The sequence below is a fragment of the Hyperolius riggenbachi genome, chromosome 9, assembly GCF_040937935.1.
Source record: "Hyperolius riggenbachi isolate aHypRig1 chromosome 9, aHypRig1.pri, whole genome shotgun sequence".
In the NCBI taxonomy this organism is placed as follows: domain Eukaryota; kingdom Metazoa; phylum Chordata; class Amphibia; order Anura; family Hyperoliidae; genus Hyperolius; species Hyperolius riggenbachi.
The window spans coordinates 298,177,029-298,204,814 of NC_090654.1; the positions used below are offsets into that span (position 1 = coordinate 298,177,029).

General features: G+C 42.0%; 1 protein-coding gene across 3 annotated transcripts in view; it reads right to left on the bottom strand.

The window, feature by feature from the left end:
- Positions 1-1,641: 1,641 nt before the first annotated feature.
- The window catches only part of BCL11B (BCL11 transcription factor B), a 206,300-nt gene continuing 180,155 nt past the window's right edge, over positions 1,642-27,786 (bottom strand). Inside the window, exons 4-5 of one of the 3 annotated variants that reach the window (XM_068254791.1) lie at positions 6,133-7,992; positions 1,642-4,123 (exon numbers count right to left, since the gene is read on the bottom strand). In XM_068254791.1, the coding sequence (XP_068110892.1) occupies positions 4,080-4,123; positions 6,133-7,992 (1,904 nt within the window). In that variant the 3' untranslated portion in view covers positions 1,642-4,079. Of the gene's footprint in view, positions 7,993-27,786 lie in introns of all 3 variants that reach the window. The other 2 variants (XM_068254792.1, XM_068254790.1) reach the window with 2 other exon arrangements.

The following is a 27,786-nucleotide window of genomic DNA, read 5'->3' on the forward strand; positions in this document are numbered from 1 at the left end:
ATAGGAGAAAACTTAGGAGAAAAGTGAATTGCATATGAGTTATAATGTTTCTATAATTTTCTCCCGACTCACTAAAATAAAAGGGAGTTGATCAACTGTTGAAAGTCTTGATAACTTCACTTTGATGAACAATTCATTTTTTAAAGTGTATAAATTAAAATGTTATTGCTACTGAAAGCCCAATCCAGTGATAATCCATGGACGTCTTTAAAGAGACACTGAAGCGAAAAAAAATGATGATATTATGATTTGTATGTGTAGTACAGCTAAGAAATAAAACATTAAAGAGAACCCGAGGTGGGTTTGAAGAATATTATCTGCATACAGAGGCTGGATCTGCCTATACAGCCCAGCCTCTGTTGCTATCCCAAACCCCCCTAAGGTCCCCCTGCACTCTGCAATCCCTCATAAATCACAGCCACGCTGCTGACAAACAGCTTGTCAGAGCTGGCTGTGTTTATCTCTATAGTGTCAGTCTGCTGCTCTCCCCGCCTCCTGCAGAACTCCAGTCCCCGCCTGCATCCCTTCCCTCCCTCCTGACTGGAGGGAAGGGACGGGGGCAGGGACCAGAGCTATGCAGGAGGCGGGGGAGCAGCTGAGACTGACACTACAGATGTAAACACAGCCTCACAGCATGGCTGTGATTTATGAGGGATTGCAGAGTGCAGGGGGACCTTAGGGGGGTTTGGGATAGCAACAGAGACTGGGCTGTATAGGCAGATCCAGCCTCTGTATGCAGATAACATTCTTTAAACACACCTCGGGTTCTCTTTAAGATCAGATACATCAGTCTAATTGTTTCCAGTACAGGAAGAGTTAAGAAACTCCAGTTGTTATCTCTATGCAAAAAAGCCATTAAGCTCTCCGACTTTCAAAAGTTGTGGAGAGGGCTGTCTTCTGACTTTTATTATCTCAACTGTTTTCTTTATCTCTGGCAGAGGAAAGGTCATTAGTTCACAGACTGCTCTGAAAGAATCATTTTGAACGCTGAGTGTTGTGTAATCTGCACATATTAGAGAATGATGCAATGTTAGAAAAAAACACTATATACCTGAAAATAAAAATATGAGAATATTTTCTTTGCTGCTAATTTTCTAGTAATTATTCATAGTACACAACCAATTCATTATATCATATATATTTTTTTCGCTTCAGTGTCTCTTTAATTTACTACGTCAGGATCATTTACTGTTAAGCCCTCAACAATATCACACAATTTTTCCATGATCATAATCTTTTCACACTGTTGATTTGAAGTCATTGGTGTTACTGTGACATGTTCAGGGACAAACTATCTACGCTGTGCTCTTCCTTTTGAACCAGTCCGCGGAGTAACACAGTTAACTGAACTTATTCACACCCTACAAGTGACACTGACGCCAATCTCTGCATAATTAGCAGTTGAAAATTAACTTTCCCCCTCTCTTTTGCATAAACTCAATTATTTCCCATCCTGTTTAATGTTTTATTTCACCAGCTGTGCTGTCTTCTGATTTGTTGTACACAAAAGTACATGGTTTTTTGTATTATTTCTTGGTATACCAACAAGTTTTTTATTTATTTGTTTTTTTCAATATAAGCGACAGTAACACAAAAATACCAGAAAAGAAGAATCATAAGATTGTCAAGTTTAATGTCCAATTTATTTTTCTTTTTTTATAACTTGAAAACTGGAACAAGCTTTGTTTTTGAACGAGCGTACAAATGAAATGAAAGACACATGCTGAACTCAACAATGTGACAGTACGGTAAAGAAAGACCATATTCTTGTACAGATAAAGAAACAATAAATATTTTCACCTAGCCATGTTGAAAAGACCTCTAGTCGTCCCAACATTTTATCCATAATAATAAAAAAAAAAGTGCTCTTGTTTTTAAAACAGAGCACAAATTCCAAGCAATAATAAATAGTTTCAAACTTGTAGTAAAAGACAAAACCTCCAAAACAACAAAAGCTCATACAATAATAGAAAAAGGTAATAAAAAAATATTTTGCCTTGCCGTACAAATGCTAACAACTTAATTGACATTAATTTTGCTTTGCAGTTTTGAAAATACAAAGAGCACCATAATGACAAGGCTGCCTGCAATACACAAAATGGCCGACTGTCGTCACATGGGCTGTGATGAAATGCTGTTGACCATTACAATAAAAAGAAATTGCGAGTAAGAAAAATGGGAGATTTATTTTATTGTGCTTGTGTTTTCATTTCCAGGTAATGAAAAGGGGGATTCTTTTTTTTTTTTTACCATAATTCATAAACATCACTTTTGTGCTTGCTGAATTGGCTTGACCTTCTGTTATGGGGGAATTAAATTGTATTTACTACAAAACGCCTGAATTACAAAGCGTGGCAAAGCTGGTCAGGAAACGGTTCTGCATTTGCTGGTGAACTGTACAGAAATCTTCAAATATCTTTAACTTGTCTTCTGACCACTTTTATGAATTTATATATGGGCGATAATTTTTATTGGTCAAGAGATGTGGGACAAGTATCAAGGTTCAAACCGCTTGAGATTTGTTAAATCTGAATACCTAAAAATGAAGTTACGTGGGAAGGAGCAGGATTTCATCTCAGCCCATCAAACATTCAGGAGTTTCATGGAATGTACAAAAAGGAGTCAAGAGCAAAGCAGACACTAAATGGATTGGCAAGAGCTGGGTTTGGGTTAGGTCCTGTTCTATCGGGATTAGATAACTGTGCCTGGACCACAAACTATATGCATACAGATCTCTCTGTATTATCAGTAACTAGTTTGTGTTGTTTGGAGCAACAAAGAAAGGGAGGTTGGGGTAGGAACTTTGAAAAGAACTCTCTATAAGAGGTTTCCTGGAATTATCACAGGGGTACTGTACGTGGAATGTTACTGTAAAATGGTTTACAAAAACGGTAACTGTATTTTACATGGGTATCTAGTACCAATCAGTCAATACCTGCTAAGGCCTTGATACAAGGTCCAGGCACCTGATGAACGGTTACATCCCTGCATGAACAGTACTTGTTGTAGGCCCAATCATGAAGAAAGAAGAAAGAATGTACAACTAATATTACTGGTGAACAAAATATTTAAGACTTTTTGTTTCAATCACCCAGAAACTGTCAAACAGCTTCCTTTTTTTTATTTTCTGTACAATAGGACTTAAATTACAAATGTTTATTTCTTTTCATTTTTTTTTCCTTTTTTTATATTTTATCCTGCCAAATTAAAAAAATATATTATGGCAGCATGTTTATTTATTTTTTTTCAAATTCACTAACAAAAAAGTACATTTAATCCTTTTAAAAGGACAAGCGTACAGTTAAAAAATTACAAGCTCCGGTAAAAATACAGCAAGTGCCTACATCATGTGAACCAATCAATATCAATATCCATTCCAGAAGGGGGAGGGGTGGGGGAGGGAAAAGGGAGGAAATTAAGCACAGTTCAGAAATGTGAGTTTTTTTCTGCAAAGCAATAACAATATTAAGCACTTTTTTTCTACTTACTTCTCTACATGGTGTAGCAGTCACCTTTTCCCCCCAAATACAAGTTTCTATACATTTTGAAATAAAAAAATTAACACCCAAGGCAAGAAAATAAGTACTAAAACTCAGACTTTACAATTACAGTGACAAGAACAATGTTATAGACCCACCATTTAAGTTTTTTTTTTTTACTGCAACATTTTTTTCAAGGAATTTTTTTTTCTGGTTTTGTAAAATGCCCAGGCATTCTCCGTTATTACAAATACTGGTCCACTTTTACAGTAATCAAGAAATTTTAATATATATAATGTATACTAAAACCCCGTCACCAAAAAAAAAAAAAATATATAAAATAAAAATAAACAATATACACATGGCCATTATGGCATTTTATAACCTATTAAGCAACTTTGAAAAGAAATGATCGTTCAAACACACATACACACAATTATTTTTTTCATTTTTTACCCTTGTACGTATTGAATACTGTAAACGTATTTTAAGACAGAGTGCACAAAATGTAACGTAAAAAAAAAAAAAAATAGCCGTTGTTCCTGAATTGTTTTCCCCCATTCAACGATAACTGGTATGTTGTGTCATTTCATTTTCAATTCAGCAGTATATAATTTTCAATCCGTTCTCTAAGCAGCGTTGTCCTGAAAAGAAACACAGCTGACAATAAATCAGCTAAAGAAGGTTCAAACTTGTGCTGAGTAAACATCTTCGTCAGATTGGGTCTTATGGCAATATTGTGTCCACTACGGTCAACCAGATTTTTTTTTTCTATACGTAAATGTGGCTTTTGTATTTTTTTTTAAAGAAATGTAAATTTCTTGTATTACTATTTTTAAAAGTCCTTTCATTTTTCAAAAAAAGATTTGCATTTTGTCTCAAGAGACTCACATAGGAAGATCAGTTTTCAAGGCACTCACAAAAAATCGAATGGCAGTAGACAAACCGTCCAATAAATTATATATTTATATATATGTATATATCTTTTATAGTGCCAGCATTGTGAATGCCATGCTTAGCAACACTGGCACTGAATCTCAGGTGTTCCCTCATTGAATCCAACCCGCCACTGGGTTGCGTAGGAGAATAGGCTGTAATTTCTTGTTTAGAAGCCATGGAAAACATAGTAACTCAACTTGTAAAGTGCGGTCAACGAAATTAAAATGGGTAACCTTTTGTTCTCTGATGTCCTCCTGATGGCACGCATAGAAAAAAGAAAACAAAAATGGAAAAACGATCTTAAAAGCAGATGTCATAGTACTGGAACGTTCAATATTTAAAATAAATAACATTTAAAAAAAAAAAATCATAGTCCACAATATTTTTGAAATAAGCAACCAATTACAATGACATAAAGTACTACTGAACTGTATGTGTCGATGACCCTTCAGCTTTTCAGCACTGAGCGAACTGCAAAACTCTGCAGATGGCTTCAGTGAGTAAAGGGTTAGCAGTGCACGTTTTTAACCATTTGCTTGCCAGAGTGCCTTGCAAGCCAGTCTCAGTGAAATAAGGTGTTGCAGGACACTTCGGTAGCAAAAATGTATTAACAATGACAAGTCAAAGTCTGCATTCAAGATGTGACATTTCTTAAGTCTGTATTTCTGATAGTACTTCAAAAAGTATCGACAGTGAAATATGAGATGCACTAAAATAATAAGTGTAAGAGTAAAACTGAGAGGGTGAAAATATTGGATTATGATGTGCACAATTAATTTTCTCAAGTATAAAGGTTCTCAAAAGTTCTAGGTTGCATTTTTAACTGTTGCATATGATCCTATCATGCAGTATAAGTGCTAAGATTTCATAGATTGTAATCCGCTGTGTAAAAATCTATCTGACCCCATTTTACAAATGGTGAGATAAATTTAACAAAATAAGAAAATATAAGAAAAAAAAAAATAAAAAATGATGGCTTCTTTGCAAGAAATTACAAAGGTTTAGCTTAAATTGCAGAAATGTAGCAGCCCAAAATTATAATTTAAGATACACTTCTCCACTACTAGGACAAACAGGCTACTACTTATACATGTGTGCAGGGGAAAGGGGGTATGATTAGGGGTGGGGGGCTAACCCTGTTTGTTCTGCAGGGGGCGGAGACTTATAACTACCTAAACATTTGCTGGTCCCTGCAGCACAAGGGCGGGTTTGAGGTTTTTAAACGAGGATGCTCAACAATAAAAAAACAATAAAAAAAATAGAAAGAAAATAAAACAGCAAAATAAAAGTAGCTGCACATGCCAAAAATGACAAATAAAATCCAAATAAATACAGAAATTATTGCACAGTTAAAAGGCTCCACAATTTTTACTGCCTTATTCAAATATCAGGTTTTAAAAAAAATAATAAAACCCCCCAAAAGAACTGCAGAGACAGGTTGTATTTTTAGTGCCACTTTGCGACACCTAACATGTTTATGCTAAGTTCTATTTAAGGAGGCAAGTTAGGTCAGCTTTTCTCAGTTGGCAATAGTTAAATCTGTACAAATTAAAACTGATTTAAGCCATCTAGGGGCCTTAGCTTCTTTCTGCCTGCTCAATTTTCACGTCATTTGTCAGCAAGTGTTCTCCGTGCCACTTTTTCATGTGTTTTTCCAGGGTGCTGTAAACACTGAAGGGCATCTGGCAAATGTCACAGCGGTACACCTCCTTACCTATCTGGCCATGTGTTTTCATGTGACGCGTCAGCTTGCTGCTCTGTGCACATGCATAGTTGCAGAGCTCACATTTGTAAGGCCGTTCCCCTGTATGGCTCCGGCGGTGGACCGTGAGGTTGCTGCAGTTCTTAAATACTTTGCCACAGAACTCACACGTATCGCTCCTTCTCCCTTCTTTAGAACTAGGTCGGCCGGGGCCAGGGCCACCGATGTGAGGCGTACTGCCCCCGCTTGCTGTCCCGCTCCGCCCTGAGAGACCCCCATCCAGCATGTCGCCTGGTGGAGTGGAGAATCGCAGACTGCCATTTTCTGAAGAGTGTTCAGAAGAAGTTGCAAAGGGGGATTGTCTAGAGTCTGTGAATCCTAGAAATGGATCCTTCATGAAGTGCCGTGATGCTGCATATCCCACCAGCCACTGGGAGTAAACGTTTTCCGAAGGGATTATAGTTGCTGGTGGTAAGTCTAAGTCTTTCTCTATTTTTATCCTCTTTGAGGAGTTATTGAGACCAGAGCCAGAAATAGGCATGGGTTTTCGAGGGAGCAAGCCTGGGAAGGGTTCACCTGAGCCAAAGTTTCTTCCATTGACTGTCCCTTCTTCATTTCGAATAATCTCTCTCTCATCTCCATCTTCATCACCTGCAATTCTCCGGCATAAGTCTCGTGGATCAGATCGTTTCATGAAATGACTTCTCTTCTGTTTGTCATTGAGTATGTCATTATATTGCTCCATGCTTGCCATGTTTACATTCTCCATCACTTTGCCAAGCATGAGGGCTTTCTCATCATGTAGCGGTTTGGCCCCATTTTCACGGTTACGACTCATTTCTGAGTCCATGCTGAAACTTGACTCTGGTCTACTTTCATTCTCCAGCTCCTCCTCCTCTTCTTCCTCCTCCTCCTCCTCCTCTTCATTTTCATGGCCCAGGCTAGGGTCACTCTCATTCCTAAAATCTGTCTCATTGGACTTCACCCCTTCTCCAGTTATCTCACTAGTTCCTGGCTCTGGTGAGCTTGTGGCTGACAGTCCATCGTCAGATCTGCCAGTTATGGAACCGGCTTTGTGCATATGTGTTTTCATGTGGCGTTTTAACTTGCTTGCCTGTGAACACGCATGATCACACAGCTGACATTTATATGGTTTTTCCCCTGTATGACTTCGACGATGAACAATGAGATTACTCTGGAACTTGAATGTCTTGCCGCAGAACTCGCAGGATTTGCTCTTGGCCTGAGTCTGTGGCGGGGTGGTACTGCTTGGGGGCATAGGTGGCAGTGGAGGGGTACTCATAAAAGGGGATTTAGGACTTGGCTGGAAGGGGTTGAGTAGGCGATGCATAGGATTGCCTCGGTTTGGAGATACTGGAGGAGGAGTGGAGTTGTTCCCTGCCAGTTCTCGTAGCCTTCGGGAAAAATCCATTGCTGGAGATTCAATTGCCATTGGATTTAAACGCATAACTCTGTCAAAGGCACTGGGATGCTGGGCAACTAACCCCATTTCTTCAGCACTAAGGCGGTGCGGGTCTAAGTGATGGCGAGGGGGTGGGCTGAAGAGTGGTGGCGTGTTTGGGAGCCGAGTCTCACCAAAGCCTGGATGTTCACGCAGAATGGGTCCCGTCATCCGTAGAAGGTTGAAAGGATTGCTGTCTCCAAGGAAGTTGATCAGGGGGGACGGTGCAACAGTCTCCGGTCCAAGAGGTGGCGGTATAGTGATGCGGGGAGTGAGAGAACTGCTAGTCGGGCTGGTCTCCAGGTAAATGCGGAATCCATGTGTGTTCTGAGCATGTTGGAGAAGGAACCAGGCGCTATTGAAAGGCTGTTTACAGGTTGTGCAAATATAGCTGGTCGGCTCATCTTTACCTGGAAAGGAAAGAAGAAACAATAAGTCAAACTGTCAAAATCTGGGGACAGTTTCAATACATTTCATATTAACCTTAAAGCATTGCTCTACTTACAATTAAGTGTGGTTTAAATGTCTTAAAATGGGTCTCAGATCTATAATGCAATGTACTAAAACATTTTATATTATCTCCACAGTAGCATGCCATTCTAGTGAGTGCAGTATTGCTGTTATTCTATGCTTACACTGATAGTAAACTAGCTGCAGCGTGTTCACTTCTGATGGAAAAGCTTGCTTCTAAATGTTCTGTCCGCTAATAAAATGTTTCCTCACCTTTCACCAGTTTCATCTGTTCCCCTACACTAATGATCCCCCCCCCTTCCCCTCGAGCAGATCCTTAGTGCCAGGAGGGGTTACTGTGTGTAAGTAATGGGGGAAACTACCTTGTATCTCAAAACTGGCCTAAAATTGCTGAAGCAAATATACTGCATTGGCGATCCAAGCCCCATATTAACAGATTCTAACCACTGAGACAAGGAACTAGGAGATTACTGCGGAACTTGGGTGTCTTTCCGCAGAATTCGCAGGATTTGCCCTTGGATGTGTGGAGGGGTTGTATTGTGTATCTTAAGGCCATGTTCCCTGGTGGTGCATTGCAGAGTAATGGCCCCTCTGTAACGGGGCTTACTGCACTGCAATGCACCACCTATGTGACGTTCAGAGGGTCGTGGTATGGTAACATGCTGTAATGGGGCTTACCGCACTGCAATGCATCACCTATGTGATGTTCAGAGGGTCGTGGTATGGTAACATGCTGTAATGGGGCTTACCGCACTGCAATGCACCACCTATGTGACGTTCAGAGGGTCGTGGTATGGTAACATGCTGTAATGGGGCTTACCGCACTGCAATGCACCTCCTATGTGACGTTCAGAGGTTTGTGCTATGGTATCGGGTTGCGGTATGGTAAATCGATGCATGCACACTATGCTTTACCGGTAAACGTGAGTGTTAACTGTAGAAGTGAAGCAATAATTTTTATTGGCTGTATGCTTCACTGAGCCCAATGTAGCGCAAGAATAACATGTACCGCCACTGTCCTGACCTGCTGTCACAGGGAACCCAACGGTGACTGTGACCGTGGCCTAAAACTGGGCTAAAATCACTAAAGCAAATATACTGCATCATCCATTGAGGTCCCATTTTATCAGATTATTACCACATTTAAGAATAAGTAAACTAAGACTTTAAGCAGAAGATATACTGACATCAGTAACTCAACACAGTGCTACACAAATCCCAAGGGAGGCCCGAGAAGCCCGGTACACACGTCCAATCTCGACTGGCCAAGTCTACCACCTGCATGTAAAATGAGGGCCAATGGAGTGTGAATACTTTAAACAGAGTGGGATTGATTCACTAAGACAAATATCACACCTTATCAGAGTTAACATGCCTTATCAGAGTAGCATAGCGAACTTATGCCTGCTAATTGGCAATGAGCTCCACTAGTCCTGCCCTGAGCCCATGCGGGTTCGTAGCTCTCGCCGTGCTACGCTGATAAGGCGTGCTAACTCTGATAAGGCTTGTTATTTGTCTTAGTGAATCAGGCCCCTTGTCTAGCTGCGCTCTCTCAGCACACAGAGGAAGTAAGATTGGCCAATAGAGATGAGGGGGCGTCGCCCACATTCACTATCTACAAATATTACAGCTAAAACGGTTCTCTTCAATCCCAATGATCTGTGTAATGCTGGGAATACACGTTACGTTTTTCACGTTCGATTCTGCGCGATCTATTAGCCAATCAATTCTCTGCTCGAGGCTCTTATCTTATCCTTGTTTTTCTCATCTTTTTTCCATTCACTTCTATGAGAAATCGAGCGAAGAATCGGACATGTCAGAATTTTATCATCGAAGGCATCTATCGGAACGATTCTTTGCGAAAAACGTAACGTGTAATCCCAGCATAAGAGAAAAAGGTGGAGGCACATCACAGACTGATAATAATAATAATTGCAATAATAATAATAATAATACTAATAATTGCAATAATAATAATAATTGCAATAATAATAATAATCCTAATAATAATAATAATAATCCTAATAATAATAATCCTAATAATAATAATAATAATAATAATAATTCCAATAATAATAATAATCCTAATAATAATTCCAATAATAATAATAATAATAATAATAATAATTTCAATAATAATAATAATAATAATTCCAATAATAATAATAATGCTAATGATTCCAATAATAATAATAATAATAATAACAATAATAATAATAATCCTAATAATAATAATAATAATAATAATTCCGATAATAATAATAATATTAATCCTAATAATAATAATAATAATAATAATAATAACCCCAATAATAATCCCAATAATAATTAGATATATGCAGATCTACATAATCTCCTTTGCCATGATATATAAGCTGTAATAAATGTTAGATATATTACATAATTACACGATATGGATGCAAAATTAATGATGAATTTTCCTGAAATTTCCCATTACAACTTTACATGGTAATTGCGAATTATGATGTGAAATTACAATTCTGCGTAATGTGTGTCTATGACTGTGCTGTACTGCCGCTGGTAATGCGTGCGTTATGCGCTAAGCTCCACTACAATATCATTGCATCGTGTTAGCAATGCGATTATATTGTCCGAAGCAACGCAACGCACCAGTGTGACAGTAGCCTGAAAAACACAAATCACAGGACAGTTGGAATTGGCGGGAAACAGGTGATGTTTACAGCAAACATTCAAATCTGCACATTCTGTCAGGTGCCTGTATGTATGAAACTGCTGATCGGTAAGACATACAAGGCTACATGCAATTCACTCTCATCTGAGATTTCTCCTAGGAGATCATTTTCATCTTCTCTGTAAACTAACTTTTCAGCATTTTACAATAGAAAAAGTACTATAAAGCTGATGAATAAGTACTATCACATTTATTTTGAGCATTTTCTTGCTTGCTGGTGACTTAAAAATGCATTTTATGTCAAGTTGTAAAAATATCACCTGGGAGAAAACTCTGGAGAAAAAGGGAATTGCATTTGGGCCACAGTTTTATTGTGAAAATCCCCCATTATAATATTGAGAAGCATTCCCTACTCAGCGGACTCTCTCCATCCTATTGGCTGATGTTCCCAGCTAAGCATAAACCCTCCTATGACATACTGTCCCCGGCTACCAATCAGATTATCTGCTGACACCTGATGACTTCCTGGGGAGGAGATCCAACAACTAGCTGCAATGACACCGAGGAACTCAGAACCTCTGAAGGAAGCAACCGGTGTAAATGACAGATATTCATAGACACGTATTCATAGCGCAGTCTAATGAAAATTCACCGGAGGTCCTCTTTAAATTCACACATCCCGGTCTAATAGAATGCGATCTATCAATGATCAAAGTCCGTGCCTCTCATAACATTATCATCTGACCGTCTCTGCTGTTCACTGGGAAACGTGGAAATAAACGTTTGCCGATAGATTCATATCGCCCTCTTATCAGCTCAGCCCAATATCAATATGTGTAACGAAAAAAACAAACCCTGATCAATAGGTGCTTCAATCGGCTTCACCTTAACACATTTCCATTGATTTTTTAATATACTGCAATTGCACAGCTGGAACAGTGCGGCTGACAGTACAGCTTATCTGTTACTAAATGTCTATACTTGCCACTAGATTTATTTCATATCATTCACAACGGCAACGATTTGCTGCTCAGAGAGGATTATGGGACGCTGTCTACTGTCAACACAGAATGCACAACAGAGGAGCGCGACACACGACAGAGTACAAGAAGGAATCATCGTCAGAGCGCAAATCAATAACCTGTTAAAGAGACTCTTCGGAAGGAGGACGGTTTATGGGTGGCGGCTCGGAGAAACCAGATCTCTGAGGATCTCCAATGTGCAGATAAAGAGGCGCCAAACAGACGCTATCGCTGGCGTATTACATCAGTGCCAGATCATGGGGCTACTGGAATGGTGGAAGCCGACCAGGGAGTTTGCAGTAGTTGAAGGTCAGTATAGGGTTAAGAGTTAAGGACAGGTCACACTAGTTCACAGCTGCGGATCCAGCAAATGATCCCCGATCAGAAATCTACGGTAGAGTGGTGATGAATCTACTCACTTGCCCTTATGGATCTCAAACAGATTTCAGCAGAAATCTGACCAAGGACTGATGGAACACTGACAGCACTGACTGCTTGTTACAGTACAAAGCTCTGCAGCATTTCAGATCTTTAAACGGGGTCGGGGACATCGGTCAAGCAACTTCACAAGTCAAGGCAACCGCTCGAGGCTGAGGGTCACTGGCCATTACTGGTCCACATATCGTCATGTCTAACAACCCAGCATGCATTAAACAGCGGCTACGCTGCACAGGCAGGTCACATGGACTACAGTGAGGCCCCAATGCTGTTATTTACAACACGAGAGACTTATAGTCAAGTGTGAACTCCTAAAAGGTGTCCTTGTCTGTATTTTACACCCCTCAGTTACAGCCCAGCTAAACCCAAAACTGAACAAAGAAAATACTCAAATCATGTGAATCTACATAAAAACCACACACGGCCCTCCTCCAATCTGGGGTCACAGGGCAGCCATTATGCATGGTTACATCCTCTCCAGTTCAAAAACAGTGTAGTGTAGGGTAAGTGTAGTTCTTCCTGCTTTGGGTGTTGTATGGTCCCCCACTTTGCTCGTTCATACTGCTTGCATTCACTTAGGATACTGAATGCTGTTCAGTTATGGGTTGAGTTGGGCCGTAAATCCCACCAGCATGTCCTAGAATCATCTGAGATGTGCTGTAATTAATTACTGCCTCAGACGCAGTATATGCTCAGCGTTAAGCTGAGAAGCTTCAGCAACTTGTGCCGACATGAAGAGTTCCACTCAGGTAAACCGGGATTACAGCGGCTATTTGATTCACCTAAACTGGTCGTTATACGATGACAGGCCCACTAGCAGACACTTGCCGGGGCACGCCAACAAGAATGTGACCTTTCTTACCTCAAGTCTCCTGATCATACAGCACACAGACATGTTACTTTACTTTACAGGCAAATGTATAGACTGAGCACTGATCAGTCTTACAGGGCAGCAGATAGAACAGCAGACTAACAGCCAATAGTATTCCAGATACCCCCACATGTGATTCTGACAGTAACTTCTGCTTCCAGCCAATCGTCTTCTCTGCTACTCATGCAGCAAGGTTCTTATAATGGAAAAGAGGGTTCCTCCGGTCCCCAAACTACCATTATAATCAGCAAATACTGAAGCTCTGGTTTGATTTACAGTTATATGTATCTTGTCATAAAATGCCCTTCAAAGGGGAACTGAAGAGAGAGGTATACGGAGGCTGCCATGTTTATTTCCTTTTAAGCAATACCAGTTGCCTGGCAGCCCTGCTGATCCTCTGCCTCTAATACTATTAGCCACAGCCCCTGAACAAGCATGCAGCAGATCAGGTGTTTCAGACTTTAAAGTCAGATCTGACAAGACTAGCTGCATGCTTGTTTCTGGTGTTATTCAGACATTACTGCAGAGAAATAGACCAGCAGGGCTGCCAGGCAACTGGTATTGATTAAAAGGAAATAAATATGGCAGCCTCCATATACCTCTTACTTCAGTTCCCCTTTAAACCACCAATACTCAAAATACCAATACTCAAAATAATGTTGATAGTACTTTTTTTTAACCAACTTTTAGGAACTTTTTCAATTGTAGAATGCTTAAAATGCATTTTACAGAGAATTTGAAAATGATCTCCCAGGAGATAACGCGGCAGAATACATTAATTGCATAGCGGCCTGAAGCCCATATGCAATTCACGTTTTCTACTGAGTTTTCTTCTAGGAGATACTTTTTCATTTTTAATTTAAATTAACTTTTTAGCACTTTGCAATGGAAATAATTTTGAGTATTAGTTTGCTTACTGCTGGTGTAAAAAGCATTTTATTTACAAGTTGGAAAAATATCACCTACGAGAAAACGTGCATTGCATATGGGCCCGAGTGTGTTAAGATTGCAAGCTCTGTGTCTGAGACGTATCTAAGTGCTCCTCCCAAATCCTGAAGAGCACACTGGTAGGTTTGTTGGCTTCCCCCAAAATTGTCTTATTCCTGGAAGACCCCCTGGACTGACCATCTGAGGGACAGTAATTCATACGATTGATTCAATTGAATAATTGAAATCAGGTGGCAATGACCCTTTTTCCAGTCTAATTACAAAGATATCTACTGATAATGTGATTCATTTGCTGTGTCTTATTTCTACTATTGTGATTTTAATTTATATTTTGCACGTTATACTTTCTACTGATGGTCATTTTTCTTTTTCTGTCAACGAAAAATGCTAAGGCGTGCTGAAGTTTATATTTATTATCCTCCACAGCCTGCAGTTCCCTCATCAGGTTACCAGAACGTTAGTCTCACTTTTGCCTAAAAAAAGGTTATTTTTTGTGAAACAATTATTGCTACAATCAAAGTCTCCCAGGTCAAAGAAAGCAGCACCCCGGACTTCAGTGTTAGAAGACATACTTGTACTTGTTGTGCAGCCAACATGAAGCAACCATCAGATGCGTTGATGGCGTATTAGTTTCAGACGCACATGGACCAGAAGTTATGAGAAAACTGTGACTGAGCTTCAACGCCAATGAAAATTACAGAGTGTAACCTATTTTGAAGCCATCTTAAATGGGCCTGTGGTTAACCCAACAGTTGATCAACTGCCACTGCCTGTTTTTTTGAATTTATTAAACGCTGTTGTGGTGGAAAACCATTTTTTGAACTGTATGGTCAACTTGAGACCTTCAAACATTCAGTTAAATTCCAACACACTGTCCACATGCCATATCTTCCTGGTTAGAAAAAGACCACTTCAACAGGACGTATGGTCTAGGGAGGAAGGAAGGCGGCAGTAAATATATTCTTGTGTCTTTTTTATTTTTTAGTGGATTCCACAAAGGAGGAGAACCAGGTCGTGGGATGAGCTGGAAGGTTAGAAGGCAAGCAAAGCATATTATGGTTTGTGGTTCTAACAACTTCTGTTAACTATGAAGGATAAAAATCTGGTTTGAGTCTGTGAAATAATTACAAAAAAAATGGGAGGTGAAGTTGACAGCTGCACCAAGCCTCCAAAACCACCCTGTGTTTGAAACTATTACAGTAAAGGCCAAAAAACTGTCCTTTCAACCTCTGAGCCTCTGCCACCCTCCCAAACGGTTCTATCTCTGAACAAAGCTTTTGTCCCCGCTTGGTACACATGCTTAGCAGATCCACAGCCTTGATATGTACCATTGATGACAACAGAGGATTGGAGCTACAATCACACACGATGAAGCAGTTCAGTAAAAGTCACAATTATATTTACAAGGCTAGCCTTCCAGGGCAAACACTGGCTTGTGTTTTTTTTTTTTCTTTTTCGCCTTTTGTTTGTATATTCAAAACAACACTGGCAATGAGAAAGCTAGGGGGAGGAATACATTACGGCAAGATAGCCTTCTTCTCAAAAATCTGAATTCCACAAAAGTAGATGTTCCGCCCTTGAACGTGCAGAGGGAAAAAATAAACAAAAAGAACTTTGACAGCTGGGTACAAACTGAGTTAAAAGAGCCCAGTGATACAAGGTAACTGTCAATGAACCAGAGAAAAATGTACAGTATTATAGAACTATTATTGTAGGTAACATTTATCTCCCAACCTATACAGAGGACCCACCCAATTACCAGCCCTCCTGGCTGAACTTCATCAATGTTGCTTAGATATTTTCACCATTTCAGAATAAATAGATAAGTGTCCCTATTAAGGACTTCAGTAAGCCAAGGCGGGGGAAATTGGGTGGAGGTCTGGTGTGAAAGTTCAGTTATTAAAAGACTATTCCTGATGCTTTTTAACGTGCCATTTTGGGATCAGAACCTCTCCATTCAAATAAACGTGGCTCCTGTTGATGCAACTGAAAGACTTGAAACTCAAAGCAGGACTTCAAACGGCTTGGCCAAAATTACAGAATTGAGCCCTTCTCCTTGTCTGCATTGCCAAAATTCTGGAGCTCATTTTATTTTTGTTTTTTGAGGAGCAGTCAACCTCTTAGGTTTTAAAGGGCAGAAAGTATTGTTAGACATGGGGGAATGTCTGGTGTGTTTGTGGGGAGGGGGAGGGGGGGAAGTAAGGAGTATTTCAGAATCAGAATCAGAATCAGAATCAGAATTTATTTCGCCAAGTACAACGGTGGATTGTACCCGGAATTGGTTTTGGCGCATACAGGGTCGTTGGTGAAAAACAAGAAATAGCACGGTTAAGCATGGTACATACGTAGACAATGTGACAAGCATACATAGGACAACATTACAGTTTGTGCGTACATTTAAGCAGAGCATCGTATACAGTTAAGCATGGTACATACGTATAAACAATAAAAGCAAAGTCAAAAGCAAACACAGAGAGCAATTACAGCATACACGTACAGTTAACGTAATGCAAGCAGAGCATTACAGCATACACGTACAATTAACGTAAAACAAACACAGCAAGACATACACTGATAGCAGGAACAGAAAAAGAGTGGGACTGGAGGAGCAGCCTGAGAGCTGATATGAGCGCTGCCATTTTCGGCACTGGACGCTACACAGCGACACGCTCCCAACTAGACAGGTGCTACCGATTGTCCTCGAAAAGTAGAGAGAAAGCTTGGGGGGATCCTGATGGAGGCGGACAGCAGGGATCACTTGAGCCAGGTTGCTCGAGGAGAAGCGCTTCTAATTTCAAAGTCCGCATGGCTGGGTGATAAGGGTGCAGATGCAGTGAGGGCCCTGTGGTGCCAGGGGGCACCTTTGCTGGGCAGCAGTGGTGGACGTGGGGCCTGGGGCCACCCGGGCTGGGCAGCAGTGGTAGAAATGAGGCCGGGGGCAACTCGCCTGGGCAGCAGAGGCTAAGCTGGCTGTACGGGATCCAGGCGATGACCTGATCAGCTTGGGGAGGATGCCAGCCGCATCCTCTTGACCATCATGTCCTGAACTAGTCTGTGGCAGGCAGCAGTGAAGGCAGTGACCTGACTAGCCTGAGTATTGTAGCAAGTATCAGTGGAGGCAGTGACCTGACTAGCCTGTGAATGGTGGCAGGCATCAGTGAAGGCAATGTGGCAGCAGTGACCCTTCAGGCCTGTGGATGGAGGCAGGTTGAGAGTACCTGAACTGCTGGAGTCACATGGGCAGCCATCAGCTGTAGCCCACGTGGTGCGACCTGAGAGTGGAGCCAGGAACACAGAACATCCGACCAGCAGCGGTGTGGAGCCGGGACCTCTGCTTCCATCTACTCTGCCCAGCGATGGTAACATGGGCAGCCATCAGCTGTAGCCCACGTGGTGCGTCCTGAGAGTGGAGCCAGGAAACAGAACATCCGACCAGCAGCGGTGTGGAGCCGGGACCTCTGCTTCCATCTACCCTGCCCAGCGATGGTAAGGGGCCTGGGGGTCGGCTCTTCTCTGTATCGACCAGTGATGGTGCAGGGCTGGGGGTCGGCACTGACCTTTCCTGGATGTCTGACTGGTGGTAGCGAGCCCATTGGGGGCTGAAGGCAGCGGAGATGCGGAGCAGGCTGCAGCGGCGAGATCGAGAGAAATTGTGGTGGTGATGGGTGAGTTCCTGTTCTGTAGTGAGCTTCCCCGGCTTCTCCAGGCTGCAGAGTTGTGTTCGGGATTGTTCCTCGGCAGAGCACGTGCGCCCGCACAGCTGACTTCCCCTCAGCTGGCAGCCCGCATCTAACTGTGCTGCATGCGTCCCGCTGGATGGCAGCGTGGCCAGTATGCCCGTGATCCTCGCATCTTTCCCCGGAGCGTGGGTGCGAGTGGAGGGATAGGGCGTAAGATTTACCCAAGAAAAGTGAAGAAAGGCCGGAGCCCTGTGGCCGCGGCGTCCGTATCCGGCGCCATCTTGGTGTAAGTAAATACACCATCTTGGTGTATTTACTACCAAGGAAGGATACGCCAGGCTTCCAGGGGATGGAGAGACAATCACTTATTTATTTATTTATTTTTGTAGATTCATTTATGGAATTAAAACGATAAAACCTAAGGTCATTAAAAAGGCGATTTTCCTCTGCGGTGGTGAATAACTGGAGTCAGTGCTAAAGCCCAGGAAGCCGAGTGCTGTAAATCTTTGTGTGAGGACGGCGTACATTGAGATGTGCCGAGATAATTGACAGGCTGCTCCCTTCTATAGGCTGCCCAATACAAAAGGGACTCATTACCAGCCAAGTACAAACAAGAAAGCAATATACATATATTGTACGGCGGTGGCGGACTTGGTGATCGGGTCTGTGGGGATTACATCGCACCAGGAAACAGCCGGCACGCACGTGTAAATTTGCCTCACTTGTCTCACAAGTTAAAGGTTATTCCCTTGATCGGAATCTGTAATAAAACATAATAGGCCGCCCGACCGTCGCAGGAAGTTTGAATATTTAAATTGTGCATAATGACAGAAAATTGCAGGGTGAACACTGGACCTTGTCAGCGCTGGTGGCACACATAATGCCATTACCCGCAATAAGAACGCTTCACGACTTATCTAACGCTTACTCTCTCATGCGCACCTGCATAGCAACGTGATTAAATGAAGTTATTTCTATTACGTATGAATAAAAGGTTCAGAGTATCACCCCACGAGCTTTAGAAGGTCTCACCACCCGCTAAGTGGGGTACTTAACTTCTGGGTTGGAAAATTCCAGCATTTTCTAGCTGGGGTGTGAACTTTTTGGGTCAGGAAGTTTCCCGATCTTCTAGTTGGAAATATCCAACCATTGGGTCAGAAAGTCTCATTCTCAATATAGAGGAAGGCAAATTTTGGCAGAAGAGTCTCACCAATTACAGGTGCACAAGTTTTGAGTAAGGTGGGGCCTCATCTCTTTCCAATTGGGTTGTGCAACTTTTAGGTTAAGAAGTCTTCTCATCATGTATCATTGTCGATTTGAGGGTGCACAACTGTTGAGTCTGTGCATCTTCTCAGCTTTTAGGACAAGGAATCTCACACCATGATCTACAAGGGGTGTCAATGTATGGCCCAGAAAGCCTTATCATCTTCTATTTGGGATGGGAAAAATTCTTGGTGTGGAACGTTATGTTCCTCAAGTCTCAACAGCTTCTACTTGTGAGTGCAGAACGTTTGGATCAGATATTGTAACCATCCTGTCAGGTTGGGCAACTTTTTGGTCGTGAAGACTAAATGGAGGCCCAACCCAATGTTTATGGTTTTTACTATCTCATATTGATGCATTTCTTGAGTTTCTCAATCATATTTATCAATGACCAATCTATGAAAAGGAGGTTAGCTCTTTTCACAGCACGAAGGGGCAATGCAAACACATTAAGACAAGTAGACAAGTAGATGCTTTAATGCATTCAGATGACCTGCTCACAGGCTACAGAAGGGAGAGGTAATTGGGGAATATTTGTAGGATTTAAAGAAAACATTTACATTCAATATAGGCCATTCAGTCTCAGTTTGCTACACAGAAGCTGTATCTGCCTTTCTCTATGACTGAACTTACACTTGAACTAAATCAGGGAGCTGCATTTTGATCCGCACTGTGTTGAGATCCTCCAGACTTCAATGGCCCAAATTCAATAGTCAATAGTTGAGATGTGCCGAGATAATTGACAGGCTGGTCCCTTCTATAGGCTGCCCAATACAAAAGGGACTCATTACCAGCCAAGTACAAACAAGAAAGCAATATACATATAATGTACGGTGGTGGCGGACTTGGTGATCGGGTCTGTGGGGATTATACCACACCAGGAAACAGCCGGCACGCTGTCAATAGTCATCCCTCCCCCCCAGCACACCTTCTAGTTATGAACCTAGCTTAACATCACTGGTTAACCCAAACTGGGCATATATATTCCCGTCCAGTGTTCCAGTTTGAGCTGTGGTAAATCAATGTGAACATACCAGCGTGTCCTATACAGTTATCGTGGGTGTGCGCGCATACTCCTGAAGCTCATTCACGGCAGGACTTAGAAATTAGGCGTTAGTGAATGGGGACATGTGTTCCCTGAGACAATCAAAGCGTCTGTATAAGAATGAACATGATTTCATTCAATCAAGAGGAACATGATTAAATTCAATAAGGAGCCATGTTCATACTTAATAATGAAATGTAAGGGTAGTAAAAATGTAAATGTAAAAAGTAAAGTTAAAAATGATTAAACACTTCCTGGCAACTTCCAGGATAGTGTAAAAGTAAAATAAATAAACTTTTAATACTAATTAAAACTAATTTAAATGTTGTGATAGCCGGGAAAAATGGGCAAATAAAATAAATGAGTGGGTTTTATCTATAGTAGTACTGTTTATTTTAAAACTATAGGGGATGGATTTGGAGAAATAATGTATTTTTTCATTGTTTTTCCCTTAAATAAAGTACATTTTGAAAACAAGTATAGCCTACAAAAAGCCTAATTGGCGCAGAAAAAAAAACTAGATTTAAATCATTTAGGTGTGATAAGTAGTAATAAAGTTATTGGGGAATAAATGGGAGGAGCTCTGAAAGGTGAAAATCACTTTCTGTCCTTAAAGTGAACCAGAGACGAAACACCCTCACGTATTTTACCATATATATCAGTGGGAATATTAGACAAAACACCTACCCTGCTCTGTTTCATTCTTAACTGTTCAGCTTGCTTGTTATTAGCCCTGATAAAATCCCAGACTGAGCATTCAGTTAGGCTTTGCTATAATGACTCAGCTGTAATGATTCCTGAGCAGACAGCAGAGCCAGAAGGGGACAGGCTTGGGCTTGAAAAGACATCAGAGAAGACAGACTCAGCTGTAATGATTCCTGAGCAAAGCCAGACTGAATGCTCAGTTGGGGATTTTATCAGGGCTGATAACAAGCAGACTGAACAGTGAAGAAGGAAACAGAGAGCAGGGCAGGTGTTTTCTCTAATGTTCCCACTGATATATATGGTAAAATACATGAGGGTGCTTCGTCTCTGGTTCCCTTTAAGGGGAAAACAACCCGAGGGCTTGTTGACTAAATAAATATTCTATAAAAAAAAACTAAACAAAACAAAACAAAAAACAATTTCATTAATTAACTCATTTTTGCTGCAGTTCCACTTAAAGTCATGTGAATTGTTCATTGTCAACGTTATACAAAAGTATAATGACAATAAAATATAATAATAATAATAATCCAGTGTCTTTGCTTTACACCAGGCTGACTTTTCTTCTATGTGACTTTAGCATTGCTGTGCCGGGATTTCCTGATATCCGACCATCACTGACAGATCCATTCTGGGTGGAGATGACTATTTAACCTATAAAGCAATCTGAAATATAATAAACGATTAAATATAACCCCCAACGCTCCATAGGAGCAGCGAGGGGCAGAATGCGCTAATCTCCGCGCGGGTTCACAGAGGTATACGGCTTTCACCTCGCCAGAATTCCACAGTCGTCTCAGGTTAACCAACTACGGCGTAAGAATAACTCCTGCCGACTTGTCACCGAGCACAAAAGTCATCAGCGCCTGAATGTTCCTCCTGCACCGCAATTAAGACAAATCAATACGACGTGGCACAAATGCTATTTTATTCTCAATAAGAACTCGGGCTGAGTTTATTCAGAATATTTCAGAGCTTCCCTGGGGGATTTCGGTCCAACGCAGATGGCAAATAAAGTACTCTGCCTAGGGCTACAGCACATTATGCTAATTCTAATGTCAGATGTACTTTAATATACAGCTCTATTTAATCACCCCATTATTTCACATTTCCATATGAAAAACCTGCGGCACTTCTGCAGAGCTTTCAGCCGATGACAATGCCAACTCCCCATCGCCTGGCTGACAGAGGAGGAGAAAGAACGCTGGTCAATCTCACCGCGGCTGAACATTATTCGCCATTTCCAGGCCCTACGCCTCTCGAACCGCAAGCCCGGCTTAATGGAATGCACGGGAAGGGGGTCCTGCAGGAATGCCGTCACGCGTCACCCCCCCCCCCCCCTCCCGGTCATGGCTCTCGACCGCAGGAGTCGGGCTTGGAAAGAACCCATGCGGAGTAATAACACAACCTGCTTCAGGGTGACGACCAACCAATCTATCATTCGTAAGGAAACGCCACGCGGCTAAGAGCCGAGGCTTGCCAGGAAAACACCAGCGGCGGTGCCAAATACATAACAAAGGCTACACAAGAATAATTACGCTTGTGTACACATGAGAGATGATGCAGCAAAGTCCATCACGTTATGAAATACGTGCAATATACCCAGAAAAGCTTGCACGCTTCTTTACGCATTTAAAGAGCAGATGTGAGTGCCGGCGCCGTATACATTTACCAAACCGTCCACCCAGTTTATTTTTGGCGTAGTCCTGATAGGGTCAGCTGTGCCACTCCCATAATATAAGCGACCAATCAACAATGAAGGACTTGGTCAGTTGGTGTCGTAGGGAGGGGCATAGAAATGGAGCTTTTCAGAACAGCAACAAAAGCAGGCTACTAAATCAATCAAAGGGATAGAAGGGTTCACTTACCAAGAAAGTTACATAATCTTGGATTATTAACTCCAAAAATGTATGACTTGGAGGTAGTCGGAGGTAATGTAGTTAACGTGAATAAATACATTCAATATAAAGGCTTATTAAATTAGCTTTTTATCCACTGTGTATGGAGAAAAGGGGATTCTACCACTTATTAGGAAGGGGTTCTTCACAGTAATTGGAATATTGTACCACAGGAAGTAGTTATAGAAAATTCCATGTCTGCATTTAAAAGGGATTTGGATAAGGAAATCCAAATCTACAGTATAGTGTTGTTCTTATCATGTGGGCTTAATTGACTTAAGATTAGACCTCGACCAACAATGCAACGTACGGTACCTGCTTTTGTGATTTTAGCCCTATTGTATAATACTGTCAAACTACCCTCTTTATTTATACTGAAGGCCTCCACTTTGTGTTTATGCTGATAGTAAAGTAGCTGCAGTGTTTGCTGATCTCTGCTTGAAATGTCTAAACCACTGCTTCCAGCTTTCACTTCCTCTCATGCTTGTTTGTCTCCTCCTGCTTCTCATCCCTCTGCAGCTCTACCCAGCTCTTCAGCACAAAAGAGTACACACTAACAATGAATGAGTCATATGTCTGCACACACAATAACAATGTGCAATTTATACATTCAATAATGGCCCCTCAAAAGAGATTAGAATTTGTCAGATAGAGAAAAGTGATGTGCAGAATTTTCTCCTGACACATAAATCTCCATGAAAGCACTCCTGAGGTGACAGGGATATGGAAGCTGACACATTTACATTGCTTTAAACAATACCGGTTGCCTGGCGGTCCTTCTGATCCTCTGCCTCGAATACCTCTAGCCATAGCCCCTGAACAAGCATGCAGCAGATCAGGTGCTCTGACTGAAGCGTGACTGGATAAGCTGCATGCTTGTTTCAGGTGTGTGACTCAGACACTACTGCAGCCAAATAGATCAGCAGGACTGCCAGGCAACTGGTATTGTTTAACAGGAAATAAATATAGCAGCCTCCGTATCCCTGTCACTTCTAGAATGGAGGGAGATAAATGTATAACTTCAGCCTGAAGCTGCTGGTTAATTAACCAGCTGCCATCTCATTGATTGACATCTGCTGGCTTCCTCTGTCTTCATTCCTCTCTTGCTGGGTCACTGAAAGTCCCTGTTTGGAGAAATTCTCTCTGATCGCTACAGAAAGACACAGGTCCCTTCATTAACCACTTCTGGAATAATAAAGTTCTTTTTAAAGACAACAGAATTGTTGGGATCTTATTGGAAGATGCTGCTCGCCATCTAGAGTATAGCAGGAGGTGTAAAACCCCCTTCTCAAGTACATGTAGCTAGCTGCTGGCTGATTGGCTGCTGTGTGCTGACTGTGATAAGCTTTATGTCCTGGGAATTTGTACTCTTTGTGTCTCCTGGTTACTACAGAGATAATAGTGCTTATCAGAAAGACAACAGAGTGGCTGGGATCTACCTGTGTGAAACTACAAATAAAATATCCTTCTAAAGTTCATTTGATCTCAAACAATGAGTTAATAAATACTGCATAAGCAAAATTAAAATAAATAAATAAATAAAAAATGTATAAATAAAAAAAATATATATACACATACACACACACACACACAGGTGGTCTTAGGTTAACGAATAAGGTGGGGACTGTAGGTTCATTCTAAAAGCGGATCCGAGATGAAAAACTAACTATAACAAGTAACTTGTCTATATATCGTATTTAAAGTTTAGATAGTTTACACAGCAAATCTGGCTGCAAACAGCTTCAATAGAATATGAATTTTTCTTCCTGTGATACAATGACAGCAGCCATGTTATTTGTAAACATTACACAGAGGCAGGCTTATCTGAATCTTCAGAAATCAGCCTGTGCAAAAAAACCTAATTCCCCTCCTTCTCCCTCCTCCCCTCTGCCTCTGAAATCTCTGGCTAGTAATACCTCCCCCTCCTCCTGCCCAGACTGAGCTCCCATGAGCCCTTGCTACTGTCTGAAAATGCCAAGGCTCTCTGAAAAGCTGTGGATGAGGCTTGTTTAGTTTATAGGGAATTAGAGTATTAAAACAAAAACAAAAAAGTGTTTGGGTTGAGGAATGCCCTATAAACAATAGGAAAGGAACACAATTATGCAATGAGTAAAAGTTCATCTCGGATCCACTTTAACCTGAATCTGTCCATAAATCAAAACACTGTGTTATCTCTGCCCCCTGTACCCCCTCTATGCCCCGTGCCTCCAGCACCCCCCTCTGTGTCATCTCTGCCTCCAGTGTCCCCTCTGTGTCATCTCTGCCCCCTGTACCCCCTCTATGCCCCGTGCCTCCAGCACCCCCCTCTGTGTCATCTCTGCCTCCAGTGTCCCCTCTGTGTCATCTCTGCCCCCTGTACCCCCTCTATTCCCCGGGCCTCCAGCACGCCCCTCTGTCACCTCTGTCCCCTGTGCCTCCAGTGTCCCCCTCTGTGTCATCTCTGTTCCCTCGTGCATTCAGTGCTCCCCCAACTGTGCATCAAAATTAAATTTTACTGGTTTAAAAAACATTTTTATCTTTGATTTTTTTTTATCGATTTTCTCCAAAACTACAAGGTCTTTTTGGAAAAAAAATTGTTTTCTTTTACTTGTTCCCACAGAATCAAATTTTCGTATTTTCGTGTTGTTTGTATGGGTGAGTCGTTCGTAAGTGGGGGGTTCATAAATCATATATTTTTGTATTATGATTTTTCCCCTCTCCCTGTGTTTCCTGGCTGGGGAACGCTGCAGAAGACAATCCCGGCAGAACGCAACTTTCCCTCTTTGGATGTGAATTACATAAGAGGCGGAATAGAGGAATGCAGAGAATCTCGCTCCTCCGAGAGCTGCTGCCTAAAAGCTATTTTTAAAACAATCAGTGCAGCAATAGAAACACTGGAAAGAGAGTCGATTTTTCCTCTATTTGCAGAAGTGCGGCGGATTTCACTGGAAGGCCGCCTGTGTTTTGTTTGGCGCGCGTTCATACACTGCCTTGGCAAGCTTTCCTTGGATAACACGCAGCCAATATCTCCCTTGCAATACAGTAGCACTCTCATTTCATCCGGCCTAGCCACGCGTTCTCTAATAACACAGCGAGACGCAGCGAACTCCCCCCCTGACTGCAGCGTGCAGGGGGGAAACCCAGAGGAATCCCACAGCACCCCCCTTCCTATAAATACACAGCACCCCCCTTCCTATAAATACACAGCACCCTTCCCAGCCCCCCACAGCACCCCCCCCCCTTCCTATAAATACACAGCACCCTTCCCAGCCCCCCACAGCACCTCCCTTCCTATAAATACACAGCACCCCCCCTTCCTATAAATACACAGCACCCTTCCCAGACCCCCACAGCACCCCCCCTTCCTATAAATACACAGCACCCCTCCTTCCTATAAATACACAGCACCCCCCCTTCCTATAAATACACAGCACCCCCCCTTCCTATAAATACACAGCACCCTTCCCAGCCCCCCACAGCACCTCCCTTCCTATAAATACACAGCACCCCCCCTTCCTATAAATACACAGCACCCTTCCCAGCCCCCCACAGCACCCCCCTTCCTATAAATACACAGCACCCCCCCTTCCTATAAATACACAGCACCCCCCCTTCCTATAAATACACAGCACCCCCCCTTCCTATAAATACACAGCACCCTTCCCAGCCCCCCACAGCACCCCCCTTCCTATAAATACACAGCACCCCCCCTTCCTATAAATACACAGCACCCTTCCCAGCCCCCCACAGCACCCCCCTTCCTATAAATACACAGCACCCCCCTTCCTATAAATACACAGCACCCTTCCCAGCCCTCCACAGCACCCCCCCTTCCTATAAATACACAGCACCCCCCCTTCCTATAAATACACAGCACCCCCCCTTCCTATAAATACACAGCACCCTTCCCAGACCCCCACAGCACCCCCCCCTTCCTATAAATACACAGCACCCCCCCTTCCTATAAATACACAGCACCCTTCCCAGCCCCCCACAGCACCCCCCTTCCTATAAATACACAGCACCCCCCCTTCCTATAAATACACAGCACCCTTTTCAGCCCCCCACAGCACCCCCCTTCCTATAAATACACAGCACCCCCCCTTCCTATAAATACACAGCACCCTTTTCAGCCCCCCACAGCACCCCCCTTCCTATAAATACACAGCACCCCCCCTTCCTATAAATACACGGCACCCTTCCCACCCCCAACACAGCCCTCCTTCCTATAAATACACAGAGCTCTTCCCACCCACCACACACTCAGCACCCCCTTTCTAGAAATATGCGGCACCCTTCCCACTCTCCACACAGCACCCCCTGCCTATAAATACACAGCACCCTTCCCACCCCCCCTCCCCCCACAGCACCCCCTTTCCTATAAATACACAGCACCCTTCCCACCCCCTACATAGAACCCCCCACAGCACCCCCACTCCCTACAAATACGCAGCACCCCACACAGCACTCCTCTCACCACCCACCCCCACCAATATGAAGGAATTTAAAGGGACAATATATTTTTGTTATGTTTTTTTTTTTTTAAATGTATACTCTTATTTTTTTTTCTTTCTTTATTTTTGCAGCCTCTGAATGGCAAGCCTGGAGTCAGGAAACCCCCACAGAGCCCAGCCTAACGCTGGCCACACACCACACAATAAAAAGATGCAATTTTCCCAATGGAAAAATCTAAAGTTTTCATTTTTTGCAAAAAGGTAGTTGAAGTTTTTTTTCAATATAAGTGGACTGGGAGTGGTGAAAAATTCTGATCATTTTTATTTTTAGAAAATTGTAAGGTGACACATTGTCAATTACTCGATTTACAAACATTCTGGGAAGTTTCCGATCATTTTTTTTTTTTATAATTGGGGAAAAATCGAACACACGTGTGTGATCCATCTGTCAGATGTTTCAATCAATCGGAAAATAACACCATCAATTGGAAAAATCAATTGTAATTTAAAAAAAATATATATATATAAAAAATGGTATGGTGTATAGCCACCTTAGGACCTGGTTTGCACAGATGTTTTATAGCACATGAAATTGAAGACATTTAAAGTGACACTGAAGCAGAAAAAATTATGATACAATGCAGTACGGATAATTAATAGCACATTAGTAGCAAAGAAAATAGTCTCATATTTTTATTTTCAGTGACATAGTGTGTTTTATAACATTGCATCATTCTGTAATATTTGCAGTTTACAAACTACTCAGCATTCTAAATG